At 32.8% G+C, this 21,830-nt stretch overlaps 2 protein-coding genes across 9 annotated transcripts in view; one reads left to right on the forward strand and one right to left on the reverse strand.

Moving 5' to 3' along the window:
- Positions 1-11,002, forward strand: part of DOCK7 (dedicator of cytokinesis 7) — a 185,493-nt gene extending 174,491 nt beyond the window's left edge. For 5 of the 6 annotated variants that reach the window (XM_061184108.1, XM_061184109.1, XM_061184110.1 and 2 more), the window contains 4 exons: positions 30-173; positions 1,374-1,480; positions 7,854-8,021; positions 10,614-11,002. In XM_061184108.1, the coding sequence (XP_061040091.1) occupies positions 30-173; positions 1,374-1,480; positions 7,854-8,021; positions 10,614-10,656 (462 nt within the window). In that variant the 3' untranslated portion in view covers positions 10,657-11,002. The remainder of the gene's footprint in view (positions 1-29; positions 174-1,373; positions 1,481-7,853; positions 8,022-10,613) is intronic. The other variant, XM_061184112.1, reaches the window with a different exon arrangement.
- Positions 1-21,830, reverse strand: part of USP1 (ubiquitin specific peptidase 1) — a 40,725-nt gene that overhangs the window by 15,597 nt on the left and 3,298 nt on the right. Inside the window, exons 3-9 of one of the 3 annotated variants that reach the window (XM_061184120.1) lie at positions 20,767-20,887; positions 20,104-20,208; positions 19,394-19,554; positions 17,505-18,181; positions 16,675-16,845; positions 15,778-15,979; positions 9,721-9,802 (exon numbers count right to left, since the gene is read on the reverse strand). In XM_061184120.1, coding sequence (XP_061040103.1) covers positions 9,721-9,802; positions 15,778-15,979; positions 16,675-16,845; positions 17,505-18,181; positions 19,394-19,554; positions 20,104-20,208; positions 20,767-20,887 — 1,519 coding nt within the window. Of the gene's footprint in view, positions 1-9,720; positions 9,803-13,302; positions 14,795-15,777; positions 15,980-16,674; positions 16,846-17,504; positions 18,182-19,393; positions 19,555-20,103; positions 20,209-20,766; positions 20,888-21,830 lie in introns of those variants that run through there. The other 2 variants (XM_061184118.1, XM_061184117.1) reach the window with 2 other exon arrangements.

Here is a 21,830-nt window from a genome sequence, read left to right on the forward strand (position 1 = left end):
ACTGACCTAATAGATGTTATTTGACCCAGATCATCTTAACACCAATTGAAGTTGCTATTGAAGACATGCAGAAAAAAACGCAGGAGTTGGCATTTGCAACACATCAGGATCCAGCAGACCCCAAAATGCTTCAGATGGTACTACAGGGATCTGTAGGCACAACAGTGAATCAGGTTGGAGCATTTGCTAATACTGTGCGATTTAAGTTATAAATGGAATTTTGAATGATTTCATTATTATATTTTACAGAGATCACAAATAAGTGTCAAAGCAAGTGAAAATATGTTAGAAGTAGTTGCAAAAGTTAAACTGAAAAACAAAATTTTTAGTATAATCTCAATTATTGAAAAATTTTCACACCTGACTTCTATACTGCCTGTTTTTCTATCTGTTCTGAAACATTCTATTAAGAAGGGATAGATTTCACTCAAAATGGCCTTTCCTTTAAAAGCTTGTACTGAAAGAATGTGATCTAAAAAGAAGGGCTCATTTTCAGAGCTACATGTTACACGCATGTGTGTGTATCTACTCTCTTAGATACTCCCTGATGTTATCTGCTCCAGGTCTCCTTCACAGTGAGCTGAGAATAGTAAATAAGTAATGTGAAATCATTTTGAAAATTTTAATAATGTACGTACACAAGATATTGTTGTTTTGTCATATGCAGATTAGAAGCCATCCCCATTATCTCCTTGTAATGGGTTCATTCAGCTTCTTTTGCTGATGATTAGTGAATAGTCCAAGGTAAGGGAAAATCCAAAAAAGCTTCAAGTAAGATTTCATGTAATATATCTTACCTTTTTTTGGGTTAAAGAAAAGCCAAAAAATGCCCTACCAAAACTGAAATAAAGATTTTAAGACCTTTACCCCCTAAAAGTATACGTGATTTGGAGGTTTTACTTCCAAATGACATAACTTACAAAAGATCACCTTTAATTCGCAGTATTAAGAACACATTTGGAATGCTGAGGGAAGCTGTTTTAGTAAAATCAAGTGTCTAATAATCAGTGGACTCACAACTGATTGTCAGTAGCCTGACAACTTTTACATCTAGGATAAATTAAAGAATATAAAAAATATAAGGCAGAATACATTAATGAATACAGGAGTCAGTCCTTTAGCTCCTACTCTTTTTCTTTGAAAAATGAACTAAATAAGTTAATTGCTGTGGGCAAGAATATAGCTTTGACATTAGGAAAAACTAAAAATGTATTGTCAGAATCCATCTCTGAAAAGTTTTAATATAGGCATAGACATATATGTATCAAGCTTAAATGCAGCTGGTTCGGTGCTAAGAAAAATGGTTTTGGCAAATTCTATCTCTGTGAATATATAAAAAACAAAAACACACTTTTTATTTTCTTACTTTACAGGGGCCTTTGGAAGTTGCCCAGGTTTTCCTGTCTGAAATACCCAGTGACCCAAAGCTCTTCAGACATCATAATAAATTGAGACTCTGCTTCAAAGATTTTACTAAAAGGTATTCAAGGTTTCCTACGTAAAGATATTCAAATTGAGACTGTCCAATACACAGTTTGATGTGAGAGTCTTCAGGGACTATTGAAAAGAGAAACTATAGGAAAATGGTTCACAATGAGAGGTTGTCTGTGTATAACTTACTATTCCTTATGTGTATATATATCCCCGCCCCCCAATACTGTATATAATGCCATGTTTTAAATTTTAAAGATTAGAAAAGCCTAGACTCAGGAAATTTTTTTAACTTGAAACTATTATTAGTTTAACATTTAACTTGTTAACTTGAAAGCCGTTATTTATTGTGAACACTCAATGTGAGAGTTTCTGTTTCCCTTCCCTCAGAAAATATACAAGCAGCAAACTTGGAAGCAAAAAATTTACATTCAGATCTTATCCTTATCATTTTATGTCTCTTTTCCAGGTCACTTAATCATTATGATCCTCAGTTTTCTAATGTATGAAGTAAGGATAATAATATTTACCTCACACAGGAAGGCTGTGCAAATTAGGTGAAATAATACATGGGTGTCAGAGTCCCCAAGAACACCCCCAGTTTTGATGATTTGCTAGGAGGACTCACAGGACTCAGCATATAGTTGTAGACCTGGTTATGATTTGTTACAGTAAAAGAGTGCAAAGTAAAATCAGCAAAGGGAAAAGGCACAGGGGGTGAAGTCTAGAGGAAACCAGGTATAGGCTTCAAAGGGTCCTCTCCCAGTGCAGCCACATAGGAGGTGCTAATCGTTTCAGCAAAGAGTTGTGGCAGCATGTGTGAAATGTTGTTTACCAAGGAAGGTCAGTAGAGACTCAAGTGCCAACCAGGATTTTTATTGGAGGCTGGTCATGTAGGCACCTTTTCCCTGACAGGTACTAAAATTCCAGACTCCCAAAAGGAAAGCAGGTATTTAGCAGAAACTATAGTGTTTGTATAAATAGTTCAGGCACAGTGAGCCACTCTTATCTTCTGGGTATGATAGGAACCCTTCCCAAATCCAAATTCCCAGACAGTAACCAAGGGCCAGCCTTGCAAATAGGACCTAAGGATAGCAGGCTCAGGCCTGCTGTTAACTCTTTTCTTCACAAATAATACTTGCACGTAATAAATAGGTATTCAGTAAATACTAAATTTTGAAACAGTAGGGGAAAATAGTCATCAACTTGATACTGATTCCTGCTTTACTAACACTATGAGCACAAAAGAGGGAATGATAATTTTATTTGATGATGTCAGGGAAGATTTCACACAGGAATTAACATTATATATGAACCTTGAAGGATGAATATTAGTTTTTCAGGCAGAAAAGAGGGGGAAGGGTATACTAAAAACAAACAAACAAAAAAACCAGCATGAGCAAAGTTCAGAATCTGTTCTGAGAAAGATGAATAGTTTAATGGAGCTGGAACTGTGCAATCTATGAAAACAAGTAGTCAAACACTGGGAAAGTAGGTTGGAATTAAATTGTAAGGGCCTTGTGTACCATTAAGTAAATGACTTGTCACTTAACAAAGCAGCGTCAGAACCATAGTCAGAATCCAGTCTTTGACTCCCTATTATGGTTTCTCTTATCAAATTATGAACTATGGTTTCCCTTATCATTCATTGAAATCATTCATTGAAAGGGTTTATTGGGGTAGACATAATTTTACTTTATATCAGTTTTGTCGTCAGGAAAATAGGCATGCTAACTTGTTCAAGTCTCTTGAGACAGTATTTTCCTTATTCTCACTGCAATAGCTGTCATGAATTTCTGTCAGTTTCTCCTGCGTGAACATGGTAAATGTCTTTTTAAAACTTCAGATAGCTTCATTGGAAGTCTGGGATTTTATAATCTGATTATTGAGCTAGACGACCTTATAGGTTTGGTTATAGGAAACATAGCTCCTAATGTATGGTATAGATGAGCTGCCGTAGTAAAAGAAAGCAAGCTGCTTTGTACTTGTAGAATTGACTGACTTCTATTAGGAATGACATATACATACTACTGTATATAAAACAGGTAACTAATAAGGACCTACTGTATAGCACAAAGAACTCTACTCAGTACTCTGTAATGGCCTATATGGGAAAAGAATCTAAAATAGAGTCGATATATGTATATGCATAACTGATTCCCTTTGCTGGTCACCTGAAACTAACACAACATTGTAAATCAACTATACTCCAATAAAAATTAAAAAAAAAATTGACTGATTTCTAGCATTAATTTTATTATTTGGGAGGTTTCAAATAAGAACCAAAATATCCCTGCTGTGCTTGTGAGCCAGATGATCTTGAAACAATACATACTTCTTTAGGTCATAGACATTTAATAATAGATGCTTATTTTCTTGCTATTGTTTTGGAATTTTTACCATGACTACAATTCTAAAACAAATGTCCTCCTCTTTGTGTATATTTACTATAGGGTAATGAAGTCCTGTAGTCTGCAGGTCTCCTTAAGGGTTACCACAGAGAAGGTTTTCTCCTTTTAAACTACAAAAAGGCAAAAAACAAAACAAACTACATGACATAAACCTTACAAGTCATAGCCAATACTGCCTTTTTTTGTGTGTATATATTTTTATGCCAATATGCATATATATTTTACCATAGCTCAGTTATAATATACCTATTATCTTAAATTCTTATTTTTCAATTAAAGTTAAAACTGTTATTCTAATAGTTATATTATCTCATCAAATGTCTGAATTTATGTTGAATTTAAGTGTGGTATAGTTAACAAATGTATCTTTTTTGTTGAATTAAAATATTACGCATGAGATGACTGAGCCAAAGTACATGAACATTTTTATTGGCCCCTAATATGTAGTCTATTCCAAAAAGGTTCTAAATATTAACAGTGCCAAGAATGCTAGTCACAGTACACCTTACTTTAAGTAATGCCATTTAAATAGGGTGTCTCTTGTTAATCAGTTTAAATGGTACTTCAGTTTGCATTCTTTTATTCCTAAAAACAGTAAACACTTTTTCCTGTATTTACTCTTTATATTTTGGGGCTTATCTTTTAAAACTTGTTTTCATTAAATCTTGAGTAGATTCAAAATAGTATTTATAACATTTGCTATTAAAGAATAGGGAGAAAAAAGTCATGTACCTACCACCCAGCTTTTAAGAAAAAGAGCATTATCATTGCTTTGAGATCCCTCCTCACATGCCCTTTTCTGATATTATCACCCTCCCTTCCTTCAGAGGTAACCACTACATGAATTTCATATTTGTCATTTTCCTTATTGTTTTCATAGTTTTATCATAAATGAATATATCCCTTAATACACTATTTAGTTTTGCATGTTTTTTTAACTTTATATAAATGGAGTGTACATATTCTTCTGTGACTTGCTATTTTTAATGTTTGTGAGATATTGCTATAATAAATGTTGCTTTATTTATTTTATATGTTTCATTGTATGGATGTGCCATGATTTATTCATTCTTCTGTTGATGGATATCTTGGCTGTCTCCTGGTTTTTGTTTTTTGTTGTTGTTTTTTAGTTACAAAGAATACTATTCAAATATTTCTTTACCTACCTCTGGATGTACAAGAGATAGTCTAGGGCTTATATACCTAAGAGTAGTGTTGTTGGTTCATAGGTTCTACTTCAACCGATAATGTCACATCTTTTTCCAAAGTGTGAAGCCAGATTTACATTCTCACCAGTAATGTTTGAGAGAGTTCCTATTGCTATGTAACCTCACCAATATTTGATATTGTCTGACAGTTTTTTACCAATCTGGTGGGTGTGAAATGACTATGTGATTAGGGATTAAATTTGCATTTCCCTGATTACCAGTGACGTTGGACATCTTGTCATGTGCAAGATGTAAAGTTATATGTTCAAAGTTTTTTTTTTTTTTGCCATTTCCTATTGGATTCTTTTCCTTACGGATTTCTAAGAGTATTTACATATTCTTGGATATGTAATGCTTTATCATTTGTAAATATCATAGACACCTTCTCTGAATTTGGGGCTTAGCACCTTTTTTTTAATAAACAGAAGTTGTTAAATTTAATATAGTTAAATGATTCAGTCTTTTCTGTTATGATTATTGCTTCTTGTGTCTTAAGAGATTTTTTACCTGAGGTCAGAGTAACATTCTATGTTGACTTCTAAAAAGTCAATATAATGGTATCTCTAAAATTCAATATAGCCTAAACAAAAGGGCAAGAAGGCAAAAAAGGCCTTTTTACTTTTTAAAAAAATCAGCTTAAATTTGATTTTTGTATATGGTTCAAGGTAGGGATGTTTGATTTTTGTCTATACTGATAACTGAATATGATGTAAGATAGGTGTCAGATTTCTGTTCCCATATGGATGTGCAGGTGACCCAGCACCACTTATTTCAAAGATTAGCCTTTCTCCACTGCTTTGCACTATTACACATCAAGTGCTCATTTTGTGTGCATCTGTTTCTAGGATCTTTGTTTTCTTCCACTGTTTACTTATCTCTCCTTGAACTAATATTATGGTGTTTTAATTACTGCAGCTTTATAATAAACTTTCATATATGATAGAGCAATTCCTCTCATTTTGTTCAAGGACTACTTTTGGCCCTTTTCCTTTTGATATAAATTTCAAATTTTAGAATCAATGTATCTCTCCCTCTACCCCACCCCAAATAATAACCTGAATCTGAATCTATAGATCAATTGGAAGAGAATTGACTCTTCCAGTCTATGAATACGGTATACTTCTCCGTTTACTTAGATCTTCTGAATGTTTTTTTTTTTTAATTTTTTTGTAGAGGCCTTACGTATCTTTTGACTTATTCTTTGGTATTTAGTATTTTTATACTTTTGTTAATGGTATCTTTTAAAATTATATTTTCTGTTTGCTGGCATACAGAAATGCAGTTGAATTTTATATGTTTACATGAGAATACTGCCAAATTCACTTGTTAATTCTAATAATTTGACTGTAGACTCTCTTTCTTACAGTAATGTTTAGGACCTCCATTACTGTGTTGAATGGGGATGGTGATAGAGGGCATCATTTTCTTGTTTCTGATCTAAAAGAAATTTTTTCGGCATTGAGTATAATGTTTTCTTCATGTTTTTGCAGATATTTTTAATTAGGTGAAAAAAGTTCCTACCTGTTTGTAGTTATGCTAAAAGTTTATCATGACAAATTTTAAAATTTTATCAAGTGGGTTGTATGTGGGGAGTAGGGATGTAATATGTTGTTAGAACAGTTTCATAGTATTTTGTTTGGGAGTTTTACAACTGTTTTCATGGGTGAGATTGAATTACAAGTATTTTCTTATAGCCCCCATTAGGTTTTGGCATCCCAACCTTGAAAAATGAGTTTGAAACTCTTCTCAGGAATAGTTCTTTTTTCCCCCTATACCCTGGAATAGTTTTTTATATACTCTGGAATAGTTGTGTTACAAAGGGATTATCTGTCCTTAGAATGTTTAGTAGAATTTGCATGTTTATGTTTTCTTTGTGGGTAGATTTGTGATTTGACTGATTTGATGGTTTTAGGATTATTCATATTTTTGCTTAATAAATTTTATTCATTTTTTTGCTTAATATTTTTGGTAATTGATCTAGAAAAGTAGAATTTCAGATTTATTTGCATTAAATTGTACGTAATATCCTCTGTGCCTTTATAAACTTCTGCTGTATTTGACTTTATGTCCCATTTTTTATTTCTAGAAGAGGATACTTGGCCTTTTCTCATTTATTCTTGCCAGAGCTTAGTCTATTTTTTAAGATTTTTCTGACAACCAACTTTTGCATTTTTTAATATAGAGCTATCATACTTTAAAATTTTATTCCCTTCCTTATACTTTGAGTTTATTCTGTTCTTTTTAAGTTGCTTATTAGCGCTTCAGTTTTAGTCTTCTTTCCTTAATATAAGCATTTAAGGCTATATGTTTTCCTCTAAGTATCACTCTAGCTGCATTCTACAAGTATTGATATGTATACTTCTTTTTAAACACGCTTTTTCCATTTATCTATTGGAGTCCAGATATTTTTCTTAAATATCTGAATAAGTTGAATAAAAGATATCAGATCTATTCAGTTGTTAAGGCAAACCACTGTACGAGATGCCATTGTTGCTACATAAATGAGTACGGTTACATCCCTTAAAGAACTTTTAGTCTAGTGGTGATATGTGGGGGAAAAAAGGGTGTCAGATTTAATATTAAAGTATATATAATTTTCAATTGTGAAAACTGGAAGCGGATGTTAGATTTTAAAGAAACTCTGTTGATCATCTGTTCCCTGCTTTAAACCTAATAGCAAGAGAGGATGTTTTACATACAACCGAAAAACTGAATATCCTCGTCATGGTGAATATATATAGATATATGCATGCCCTAAAAGTATGCCAGAAGAACTCTTTTGATAACACACAGTTTTTCCTAGGTGTGAGGATGCCTTAAGAAAAAATAAGAGCTTAATTGGGCCAGATCAAAAGGAGTACCAAAGGGAACTGGAGAGAAACTATCATCGCCTTAAAGAGGCCCTACAGCCTCTGATAAACAGAAAGATCCCTCAGTTATACAAGGCAGTATTACCTGTTACCTGCCACAGGTATGCTTATTTTTTCTATTACTTTGGATATCTTCAGAAAAATGAAATCTGCTTGAACTATTTAAAAGTGAATTTATTTAACTTTTATTAAATGGTTTCAAATATTGTCTTCTGAAACCTAACAAGTTCAACTTATGTAAGCCTTTCATCATCTATACCTGAATCAGGCTACAAGATAAAAGTCAGTTCTTTCTGTAATGAAGAGAATAATAAAGTTGTTTTAAGAACTCATACTAACCAGGACACCACACATAAGTCTGGCCTCCTAGAACTGTTCCTTTTAATGTCCTGTCACACTTTCTGGTATTTCTATGAGAGAATTTGCTAGAATGTACTTGAAGCCAGGTATTCATTTCCCTTATCCCTGACAGTAAATAGTATATAGTATGTTATTCTAGATTTGGATTAAAACAGATAACCCCACTGAGTATCAAGACGACTTCACTATTTTTCTTCACTTTCTAATTGTGATAAATAAAATTAGAAGTGGAAGTAACTTGGAATTTTCTACAACTGACCATAATTCTACTTGAGCAGATAATTTAATCTAATTTTAGATTTCTCCTCTGTAAAATAATACCTTGAAGAGGTTGTTGTGGAAATTAAATGGCATGTAAAGTTCCAAGGACAGTGCTTATTAACATTTTTCCTTTTAACCCCTGAATTCCGGACAGGGCATGTTAACTGCTAAAAGTAAACTGCCTTCTTTGCATTTTGAAATCCAAATGTACATACATCTATTGAATTGTTGTGGCACCAATATTTTACCACCCTTTTCTTTGAATTATGGCAGTGAAGCTATTAAATTGTACTTACCTGATCAATTAATATTTGGAAGGTCTTTGAAGTTGCTTATATAAATGGAATGTAAATGCAAAGTATAATATACTACAAAAGAAAGTTTAACTGGCTATTTGATCAAATGAGAATATTCCCTGTTCTTCAGTGATCTAATATTTGTGTACTTCTAGGCCTCTGAAAATGTATACCAAGTGCCTGCTGTATGTCTTGTCCCCTACAGGGAGCATGTAGACAGACCATCTACAGGAACAGAAGGAGACCAGGAGGCCTGTTTTAGATCCTTTCTCTGGCAGAATATATTGTATTTTGCTTCCACCATCCTTACAATGATGCAAGACACCCTGGGTGGTTTCCTCTTGAAATTCTTGATGGGAAGCAACACTAGTTCCCTCCACTTTGGGCTTCCCTTTCAATCTTTTTGGAATTTCTTACTTCTTGCTGCTCTAGCCACCTCCACCAGTCTTACAGTCATTGGTCAGAGGTCCTGGGATGGGGTGCTGGGTCCCTGAAGTAGTCAGGAAGTCTCCTAATGGTAGTCTCACTTCCATCAAATCTCTCCAACTCCTTTCAACGGAAAGACAGTATTGTTCCTATCTGAAGGAAGCTTTCCATTACACCATTACCCTGAGTTTTGCCTTCCTCTCTCATGGTTATTCCTCCAAGCTTTAGTTCTTAATATTTGCAGGCAGTTTTTGGAATTTAGAAAATCCTTTTTCTTGATGAACAGTTTTAAGACCGCTATTTTCCAAAAAAAACCAAGCTTCAAGATTCAAAGCTGAACATGATCTCTATGTACGTGTCCTCTCCTTTCCTGGAGATTGGAAACCTTAAGAGACTATTAACGTTAACGGCAGGAAAGATAAGCAAAACAAACCAGCTTAAGGAAAAAGGAAAATACCTTAGGAGGTTTTAAGATGGTGGTTCTCACAGTATAATCTGGGACCCATGCGAGGTATCCCTCGGACCTTTTCAGGAGGTTCCTGAGTCAAAACAAATTATCATATTAATGCCAAATATTATTTTTTTCACGCTCATTCTCTCATGAGAGTACAGTGGAGTTTCCCAGAGACTACGTGCCATGTAAAAGATTGAATGCAGAAGCAGATATTAAGAATCTAGGCTTTCTATTAAGCCAGATGTTAAATATGTAAGAATGCCACTCTTCTAAAACTGTTGCAAATTACTTTTAATAAACAGTGCTGTTTACAGTAACATGTAATGGGTTATTTTATAAAATAATTTAAAATGTTCTTAGTTTTAATTTCTAATATGGTAAATATCAATATATAATCCATAAACAAAAGCTTCCTTGGGGGTCCTCAATTTTTAAGAGTGTATAAAGGACCTAAATCCCAAAAATATGAGAACCACTGATTTAAGACTTAGAATTTAATATTTTAAGTAAAACACTTGCATTTTGCCTTTTAATAACCCCAAGTAAATCTTTTCCTGAAATCTCTCCCATTATCCCTTAGTTCTTGTTTAATCACAATATCTAATGTATTTATTGGACAGATGAATAAATGATCAATGGACTTGGATAGAGTGGTTACTATAATATACTTCTAATCTATAGAGAACTCTACAAGTTAGAATACATAAGGCAGAGTGTGTAGGATGAGCATGTAACTTGAAGTGTTAAGAGCTTTGGTGGCAAAAAAGTTTTAAAGTCAGTAAGCTTTTGGTGGCAAAACTTTGAGATAACTGGCAGAAAGAAAGCATGTAAACATATTTTACAGGATTATATAAAAATTGTTTACTTATAACTATATCCTTTCATTTTCTCTCCAGGGATTCCTTCAGTCGAATGAGCCTGCGCAAAATGGATCTCTAATATAAATGCACTTGTTTTTATTCATTTGAGAAAAGCCATGTATTCAACATTGAGTGTGAAAAGAACTTAAGAACTTTTGAAAAAGACTTGGGACTTAATTCTGGAAATTATAGCATTAATTTACTCATGGAAGAATGCAGTGGCCAAACAATATCAAATGGCGATCGTTGAAGTTTGAGAATCATGGCTGTGGTTTCTAATGTTCTGGTAATATGCTGTTATCTTTTTTAAGACATTTTAATGACTCAAAGGTACACTTACATTTACCATTATTTATACCATAGCTAATGTTAAATTTATTTACTTTAAGTTTGTATTTTTTAATTTATATTACCATTTATAGATTCATTTTGGAACCATTTTAAATGTAGTAATGCTTATTTTAAAGGTACTATTAAATATGTGAATGTTTACACTAATTTTACTGAGACTTAAAAAATTTTTTTTACTGACAAAAGCAGAGAATAAGTTAGAGTTGATTCAAGAAACAGTTCCAAAAATAGCAAAATGAAAATCATAATTGACAGTCACTTTATGGGCCCAGATAATAGCCCCCAAATTAAATAAATGAATAAATTAATGGGTAGAAATAAATTATTGATAACTGGTTTGTAAAGTCTTAAAACTGGTTTCTAAGGTATTTTCCATTTAGGCACGCAAAAAAGGGATTTAGAATTGCAGAAGTAACTTTACTTGATAACTTCTGTCTATAAATAACGATTACATATTGGGATAGCTAATACCAGTGACAGTAGTTTGACTCTCAACCTTATTATAGTAATGACAGTAGTATAAGCTGACCCTTAGCAACTAAAATGAATGACTCTTCTGTTTTAAATTAAACAAGACAGTCACTTCATCAGTTTTTAGTGTTCTAAACTGGTAAATTAGAAATCGGCTTTAAACTTATCTTACATCACCATAAAAATAACAGAGCTGGTGTTTGATTTTAATCTACCAGCTGAATAAGGTATATTTTTTGATACTTGTATAGATTTTACAAAGTATATGTATAAAAGGTAAAATTAGCTGTTAAGAGCTAATTAAAAATTGTAACTTTATGATATGAAAAACTAATGCAGGTTTTTTTCCAACATGTATTTCAATTATTTGGCAAATTTTTCCAAGGAAGTGCATATTAATCATTTCTGGAAGTGTTTGTTTGAACATTTTTTCTTTGTGCAGTATTGTAACTTATAGAAAGGTATCACTTGTAATCTATCCCTTTGATCTACTGACCACTTACATGAATCACTTAAGAAGTGATCAAATATAATATGGTACCTTCATTCTCCTGAGAGCGTAGATGTGATGGCTGATATTCCCCACTCCAGCCTACCTTTACAACAGGCAGTATTATCTCAGATTCCTCTTATCTACATCAATTCAAAGACCGAATCACAGAAAGGTTTTTCAGGTGAGTCTACAGGTGGACCAAAACAGGTGAACTAGGGAGTCAGAAAAGCATAACCTCAAAAATATATATTTGGGAACAGAGAATCCAGATGGTCAATAAGGAAAGGCAGAGTCAAGAACGGAAACTCTTTAAAGCAAACAAAAAAGAAAAGGTAACTTATTTACATACTCTCTCCCTCTTTAGGGTGGGGGGAAGAATATTAAGTAATTAATTCCTAGGTAATTTCTCATAAGGTTACACCTGTGTAAGAGTTTGGATTGTCACCTATCTCAGGGACAATATCAAGAACTTTAAAATTTATATAATTACGATTTAATTATCAGACAGTAATTATCTGACGTAAAATCAGAAGAGGATTCCTCTCTTAAAACACTGGTGTAACTGAACAGTTACTTCCTAACTTACCGTGTTCTTCAATTTTCTTAAAACAAACTTTCTCATATCAGGAATCTACACTAGTTCTTAACTAGTATAGTTCTAGGCTGTCTCTTGAGTGTTACAGAAGCCCAAGTTCTAGCCTAGAACTACTCCATCAGCTTATGAGTAGTGTTCAAGGCTGTTTCATTTTAAAAGTTCTATTAGTGACTCCTACTCCCTCAGCTGCTTATGGGTAGTGTTCAGGGCTGTTCCTTTTTAAAAGTTCCATTAGTGATCCTGAACATCGAAAGTAGCAAGAACTGTGACTTTTTATATCACACCATCTTGTGAAAATGTGTAAGAAAGACATTAACTGTGTAGTTTATTAGTTGACAGGTACTCTTTCTTATTTGTTGAAGTGGTGTATATAATAACAGTGTTATTGCAAGAGTTAGTTATATATTCTTTGGAATTATATTTCATATTCTTAATACCAAGAATGTCCTTTAACAAGTCATAATCGATCATTTACCAATTTAATATATTTAAAGTGAAAATATGACCAAGTGTTTTGTGTGCCCAAAGCCTCACCTTAAGTTCTCCAGTTTTGGATTCCATAGTTATACGTCTAAAGGATAACTAGGTATGACAATTTAGATGGACTAAGCACAATTTCTCCTATTTGAAATTCAATTTCTTCGCCTCCAAATGTCAGAAAGGTAATTATGCATGTTTATTCTCTTCTATGTATATATATGTGTGTATAGTATGTGTGTATATATAAACACACGTTGTTTTTTTAAGAGAATCCAGCTATATTTATGGTTAAAAAATATGCAAGTAAAAAAATCCTCAAGCATTTGTATACATAGTTGTTAAGCAGTTTAAATTTTATTGACCTCCTGGTTTTTTAAAAAAAGTTAAATTTAAGGTCACACCTCTAAGTTCGATGCATTATATACAGATCGTGCAGAGTATGACTATGAAGAGATACAAATTAGTCCACGCCGAAAAATTTACTAGGGTACAGAATCATTTTCATAAATACATATAAAATTCTTGTGAAGATAGAAGAGGACTGACTCTTCAGGTTTTCTGAGACACTTTTCAAAGTGATTCAAGGCACAAAATGTGCACTATTGTGAATACATACATGTGCCTCTAATACAGCCCATCAAAGATTTGGCTTCATGACTTACAAAACTAAATGTACTGAAATGAGATTCTGCTTCTTAGCTGAAAAACCACAGAACCTATAAACATCATGTAGATAATTACTCCAAAATATGGAGATACAAATACAAGCACTTTATTTGAAAAAGCAAACACAAAAGATAGGTGTAAATTCAAAGTGTTTAAATGCTTCCATTTTGAATAATTCAGTTAAGAACCTATACAAGTTTGTTCCCAGAAGCTAATGCATCAATCACTAGTCTCCACTAAGGAAAATGAATTCTAAAAATTAACATGGTTTTCAACAATTCAAATTTCACTATTTATATAAAAACCTAGAGAGACCAATAATATCCAATAGCTTCAAAAGATAAGCTAAAGACTTTTTGATGTAATCAATTTACCGATGTTTGTCCAGGTCTGTTTAATATATACACAAGGAAAATACACTCACTCTATAATTTCTTATAAAATAGCAAGTAAGGAGTAGATGTAGGAGATGTAGAAGGGGAAAGAGAATTCAAAAAGTCCTTCTCTTCAGTAACTTTCACTTCAGAATCATCAAAAAGCAACCACTTCCCCTCATACTCCTTTAAGCTTTGCACTACATATGAAATTTTGTTTTCAAAACCACTCATGTTAATGCCTGTTTGGTCACTGGATTCCTTGTTTCTATCAGATTCATGGGTCCCATTAGTATTGTTAGCCTCAGAATTTCTATTGTCAGCAAATGCTGTACTGGCAACTTTATCAGGATTAGATGCTTTGTTGTATAACTCATAATCTGCTTTACTCTTTTGTCCTCCAAGAAGTCCAATAGCTTCTACATTTTTTTTGTTCAAAACTTTACTTGGCTGGGTATTTCCACTGACTCTAATCGACACTTCTTCATCGTCATAGTTTTCGACCACACCCCTTGCTTCCTCCTCATTCAATGGTTCTGGCTTACCTATCTCACACATTTGGTCGATCACAAAATTTTCCTTATCTAGTTCTAAACTATTAAGGTCAGTGACTTTAACAGAAGCAGTATAATGCCCACTACTAATTGTAATGCCACTATGCATCACAACTGCAAATAATCCATAGCTGTCATTGGTTGGCTTTGTGCTCCATTCTTCTAGTGACAGTTTAAGAGGTGTCAGTAAAGGAGTGTTGATCTTGGAAAGTCCACCACCATAACAATCAAACCTTTGGAAGGGGGGGAAAAAAAAAAGGTTTTCTGGGATTCCACTTTATATATATTCAGTTTTACACCCAATGTGAAACCAAGTAAGTCTGAATGAACCCTTAATATTTACTGCTCATATGAATAAAACACAAAGTAAAAAACAAGACCCCAATTTTGTATAATACTTACACAAAGAATACTGAAATAAGTACTAATATTCAGGTGCTTCTGTGAAGGATATTTGGCACTTCCCCCCTTAATTTTCTTTATTTTCCTAATTTTGTGCAATAAGAAAATAAATGGCATTAAAAAAAAAACACTGATCTTCAAAATCCTTTTCCTTTATATTTAGTAAGTCATTTTAATGTGAAGTCTGTCTCTACAACCAAGATTTGGGGACAAAAAATAAATAAAATTGTACTGTAGCAAAGGAAAAGGCCACTGAAAGAAAGGACCATGTCATCTTCTGGCATAAGAAAATGTGTGGAGAGCTACTGGTAAGCTCTCGTGGTAATTTCAAACAATTCATTAATATAGAAAGGAATAAAATCTACAATGACATGTATACATGTCAGAAAAAGACTATCTAAAATGTAATTGGCATTTTTATATTTATTATTGCTTTCAGATATTTAAATTTTCAACTACAGAAGAATCAAATTGTTCAGACTAGTTTTATTTCCTGGCTTACTTACCTTAAAACTAAAATAATTTTGCTTTTTTGCTCCCCTCAAAAAAATGTTGATATGAAATTTGTTCCCTGCTTTAATCAATTAATTAAAATAATCAAATAAGGAATGAAAATGAAAAATGTGTGAACAAATCATACACATTCATACCAGAAGGATTTAAACGGATGCGTTTTTACAGGGAAGCTGTTAATAAAACAATAAACTTTTCTAAGGCAATATTTGTAAATTACTTCATTTCAGTAGTTTCTATTACACTATTGTACTGTTTCCTTACTATCATAGCATTTTGAACAAAACTTTAGAATACTCACTCCAAGCCACTAGCAGCAAAGCACTTCAAATGAATAGTTATAACTTCAGGCATTTTGTCAAACAAAAGACTTCGTTCAGCTTCAGTATAATGATGGCAATTTTCACAGAAATATTTATCTTCTCCTACAATCCTCTCCACTGAAGCAAACTGTGAAATTGCCCATCTCAGGGTCTTCATTTCTGTTTTTGGCTCTGGAGAAACTGCACAAGAGAATACTGTCACTCACAAATGAAAAATCTCTCAGAAATTAAAAACTTAAGCCACAAATTTTTATGTTCAGAATTAGCATACCATTTTAATTGACTAATCCTTCCCAAATAATAACTAAAGAGATTTTTTTTTAGTTTCAGAAACTTGTAAGTTTATCTTCGACAGTGCACATACCTCTAAATATTTATATCTGGTCAGCCAAAAAATATTGAAGTCATAGGGACAGCAAAATCAATATAAGCCCTACCCTCTGACTCCATGTGAGAAAGACTTTATATTTAATAGTCAATTTACAATATCTGAACAAGTACACCAGTCTCATGATCACTTCCCATGGCATTACTACACTTTTTGTGGTTTATACAAGAAAAAACACTGGCTCAAATATGGTGTTAACAAAAATATCCTCAGTAGCTCTGAGATTCAGGTACCCCAAAATTAACTTAGTAAAGCATTTCATTTTCCCATTGTAACATACTCTACACATCAAAATAAAGATGCCACAATTTTCCAAATGCTAGTAACTATTGACAAGTGTAGCTAATATAGGCAGAAAGATTTTATTATACCAAAGACACTAAAAGAGTTTTTTCTCAATAATTATACAAGCTACTTATTAGACTGTGTTTTGTTGAGGAAAACTCTAATTATTCCATAGTCCATGCAAGCCTCCAATTTTGCTTACTTTCAGAACTCTCCTCTACTTTGGAAAGCTCATCTTCTTGCACTGGTACACTGATGTCTTGAAAATCTTCTCTTCTTTCTGTTAAACTTTCACATTCTAAGCAACGAGTCCTTAATACCAGCTGACCTTGAAATAATTTCTCCACTAGCTCAAAACCAATTTGCTCTGCACCTAAAACAAAAAAACGAAAACACAAATCTATACAGATGAATTTTTCAGTACAGCCCAAATAACCATTATTCCATTTAAAGTATATCATGGCTAAAAGGCTTATTTTCATATCTCAAACTTGCTTATTAGCATTAAGAGGTGACTTATTCATGAAATATAAACTCCCTGTGAAGATAATTTTGAATATGAATTACTGTTCTCTAAAAAAAAGTTTCAACACGTGTGTCTTCTTAACTCCCTTCCTAAAGATACCCCAAAGGATGAAATTTAGTCATGTTAAGTTCTACAAATTTTCCCTGAGATCTGTGTGAACCTAAGCAGAAATCCAGTATGGTATAACTACTTAGCAAATGCAATTTCTTTCATGAGTTTATGTCAAATACTGCATATATAAAGGGGTAAAATATTCTCTTCCCATTAAGATGAATTGAACTTTCCTAGTTTATAAACATAAATTACTATTACCTTAAAATTAGTGAGATTTATACACACACACAAAATACATGTAAGTGTAGTGCTTGAAACGCCAGTTCACATTGTGTTAAATTTCTCTTAAAACTTTAGCCAGATGTTATACTGTATATGGATCTAAGAAGAGAAAACTCAATTCCGCAGCTGTTAATCCTACCTATCAATGTCCAAGAATAAATTATACTGACCTTTGTTTATGGGCTTAACTTCATTAACAGGCATAACATTATTCCCTGGAGATTCAAGTCCACAACCATTAGCTGTATTATCATTTTCATACTTCCCCAAGTCCTCTTCAAGATCATATTCATTTTTAGATTGTCCTTTGGATTCTTGGTTTGTTGTTATTTTACCCAGACTACAGAATTTAGAAATAATGCTGGGTTGCTTAGCTGCAGACTTTAACCAGTTTATTTTAACTCTTGATTTCTTTTGTGAGGGTCTTGCACTTTCATTTTCAGAAATGTACTTGGGGATTATTTTAGCAGGAATATCTAATGAATCAACTGTAGCTTTTCTTTTTGATCTGGTTTGTCTCTGGTTTTCTTCCAAAGACTGGTGTTCCTTAGAGACTTTAACTTTTTTCTTCATGTTACCAAATTCAGTGTCACTTTTTCTTTTCCCATTTACTTTTGGCAATTTTTCTTTATAGTCTTCAGAATGCCTCATATTGTCCATCTCCATGCTGTTATTACCACTCATTTCCTCTTTCTGATGTTTTTCTTCTACCTTAGTAGATAACTCTGCCACATTTTTTACTTCTTTTTTTAGGAGTTGGCATGTTTCTTGAATGTTTCCCAAAATACACTGTAATACTTCCTGTGCATCATGCTGTAGATATCCTTCATACATAGGGTTGAGTTCCCTATAAATAAAAATTTCCATTTCATCTATTCCAGTTTTGAAGATATAATACCAAAACAAAAACCAAAAACCACCTTTCCATACAGAAATTAATTGATTTATGGGAGTATCATAAATTATTTAAAAGTCCAAAAACATATTCAGCTACTAATTTGAAACTCCTTACCTAAATGTGTAACTAAAAACAAATTTAACCTGATTTTCATTATCACAAATACTTTAATCTTCTAAATATTATTAATAGCTAATATGTATATAGTATTTACTGTGTACCACGCTTTATTCAAAATGCCATATATATACAATTTTTTTTTTTTGGCCTTGCCACATGGCACGTGGGATCTTACTTCTCCGACCAGGGATCCAAGCCCAGCCCTCAGCAGTGAAAGCACAGAGTCTTAACCACTGGACTACCAGGGAATTCCCTCAAAATGCTTTTTATATTATTTGTATAATTCTCACAATAACCACTATTTACAGATAACTTGCTCAAGGTCACAGAGATGCAAAAGTCAGGATTCAAACCTGCTCCTGGACACCACGCTACACTGCCTCTTAACAAATGTATGGCAGTGTATTACATCTAGATCTATTCCTAACCTAAACGATTAAATAATTTTTTAAAGACTTAAACCCTGTAGTATTTTGGATAAAGTTATTCTGTATATAGGATAAAGTTTCTTTTAAGTAATACTACAAAGAAATCTAATCCAGTTAACTAATATTTCTCTTCTAAGTACATACAACAAAAATAGAATACTTGGAATTTATAGTTCTTTTATATAACGTATTTTGAATACAGACCTATAATTCCTATCTGAAATCCTTAGGACCAAATGTGTTTGGTAATTCAGAAATTTTCAGATTAAAAAAGAATCTGGCACATAGGTAAAATATGTATCACCAACATAATAGGGGCAGTATCCCATAATTACACACGTTACTACTTCTACAGAAAAGAGTATGAATATTCACATTACAGATAAATATGAATAAAGACTATAAACAGCCTCACACAAATTCAGATTTAATGAATTTAGTACCAATCGTAAGAAAAAATTTCCAGTCTTTGGAGCCTTTGGGATATTAAGGACTGTAGATCTGTAGTGTCTATTTTCCTTGCCCTTTATTCCCCCCATTTGTTCACATGTCACTCTCCTCCAGAGAGAGCATGAGCTAAACTGGAATCCTAAAATTATATAATAGACTATACCTGAGTGTGTTAAGTAGTCGCCTTGGCTGAGTAGCAAGTTCATCAGTATATTTCTCTGGATTTAAGAGAAAACTAGCCTGAAGCTGTTCGACTGAAATGATCAAGGACTGTAAGCTGCATATTAGTTCATAACTTGCTGAAGAATCTTCTTTGCAATTTCCCTGTCAAGAAACACACAAACATTTTAATTTTTGAACAAATTAAGTACCTTCCCCCTTCTTTTTCTCACTAGACAACACTAGCTTTTCTAAATCTAATTTCGTAACACTAATTTTCTGGAGGTATACAAAATAAACTTAAAAAAATTTTAAGCATATTTTTGGTTACTTTCTATTATGTGGGTTATAATGGTTTTCTAACTACATAAGTCAAAGGTTTCTTTAAATTTATTTATATAGTAAAAGTGAGTCAACTTGAAAACAGTAGATAAATAACGGGGTAAAAGGGTACAATATGTTGTGATAGTGGTGTGTGTGACAATGTTTACTGGTAAACAGTAAATTAGAGGACTGGAGAAAACACTATAAAAGGGGGAAATCAAGTTAGCTGCTTACCCCACAAGAATGAAAAATAATTGCCAATGAGAAATTTAATTCTCAGATGTAATTTGTTAAGAGAAATAATCTTTGTCATTCTCCTCCCAAATCCTCTCTGTATTTATTACTTTTTCATTTCTAAGCAAGTGAATTTCCATTAATTTTATTTTTTACCTTATCTTTTTGACTGGCTTCATCTTTTAGGGCTTCTTTCTTCCTTGAAATAACATTAAATAAGTGCTTCACTCCAGATTTAAAACCAGGACAAAAATATAATACCTATAAAGTGAGATTGTCTTGAGTATTTACTGAACAAACAATATACCTAAAATCATTAAAACACTATCATGCTTTTTGTAGAGCATGTTCATATGTGCATAACTTAAAATTCTGAGATTAAGATGTGTGTCAAAAATTATTCTCTATTCATCATAGTAGCCTGCTATCTTCCCTCAGTGCAACAAAGCACTGAGCCTGACCAGATACAAGGGTACAACACGAAACAGATATAGTTCCAAGGGTTAAAATACATATCACCATAGAATCAGGAATCGGACAGAAAAACTAGAAGTTTGGTATCTTCAATTTAATCAACATCTACTCAATTTTGCTATCCCAATTTTATTTAATATATCATTTTCTCTTACCTCAACGGAAATTTGTGACGTGCAATTTAGAATCATGATTATTTTACCCAATTCTGGTTTATTTACAAAGACAAAGACAGTATTATGGACAACTGAAATCCTCCAATAACCTGAATTCTCAGAAAATATTAAGTGTTACATCATTCTTTGCCTACTAAAGTTTTATTATATAGCAAAATTGTCAACTTACCTGAAGTATACTATTAAGATAACAAGTATTGCCGAGATTATTCAGTCCCACAAACGGTAACAAGTTTTCTCTCTTCTCACAGTTGACAGGTGAGGACTGTGCTGCAGGAACAACTTGATCACTATTAAGTACAAAGAAGAGAAAGGGATAAGGAAGTAGAATTAAAGTGGAAATATTACTTCCCTAGATTTAGTCTTTTCCCAAAAGTTGTATGATCCGAAAAGTATATGGATTTTATTCAGATGGCATTTTAAGACAATCTGTACAGGTGCAAAAATTGCTATACACATAGAATAAAAGTTTTACAAGCACTTTAAAAATATTACACTCAACAAGCTTCAAAACAATTCCATTAAAGGACTGTTAATCCCATTTTACAGAGCAGAAAATTGCAGAATTGGTACTATGATTTGTTAAGCCAACAGGACATTTTAATCAAGTAGTTTAACTCTGAATAGAAACCTGGGAATAACCCGAATATGACAATATTTGGGAGAGGCTGCACTATCTAAGTCAGATTCTGTTCACAAAAGATTAAGAGGAAACAGAGTCTATGAAGATACTTACACAGCTGTTCCTCACTTAAAAATGAATTGTTCAAGTTTATAATTCTTTTACCTCAGTTTAACAAACAGTCCTCACAGAATTTTTATTTATTTTACAGCTGCTAGCTGTAACTCTAATACCTCAAGGTATTTATAGGTACGAATGCTGGTAAGCAAAAGGTTCACACACAATCTCCTAAACTGATTATTGGTAAATATTAGGAAATTATACAGGGGAGCAAATCTACGTTAGACACACAGCAGAGTGCCTATGTGCTGAATACGGAGCAAGTGTAGACTCCAACTAGAGGAACTACTGGTGGAGTAAAGCATTCCATTTTGTTCTGATTTCAGTCACTGAAGGATTTATTTGTATAAAAAGCATTTCTTATTTTTAAGTTTATTTTAAATATAATTTGCAATTGTACACCAACAGGTTTGAGAATTCATATACTAGGTATGACTACAAAGACAAAGTTTATGTCAGGTAACTGTCCCCCATGAATTTCTTTACCCTTA

Source organism: Eubalaena glacialis, chromosome 3 (assembly GCF_028564815.1).
Source record: "Eubalaena glacialis isolate mEubGla1 chromosome 3, mEubGla1.1.hap2.+ XY, whole genome shotgun sequence".
Taxonomy (NCBI): Eukaryota; Metazoa; Chordata; class Mammalia; order Artiodactyla; family Balaenidae; genus Eubalaena; species Eubalaena glacialis.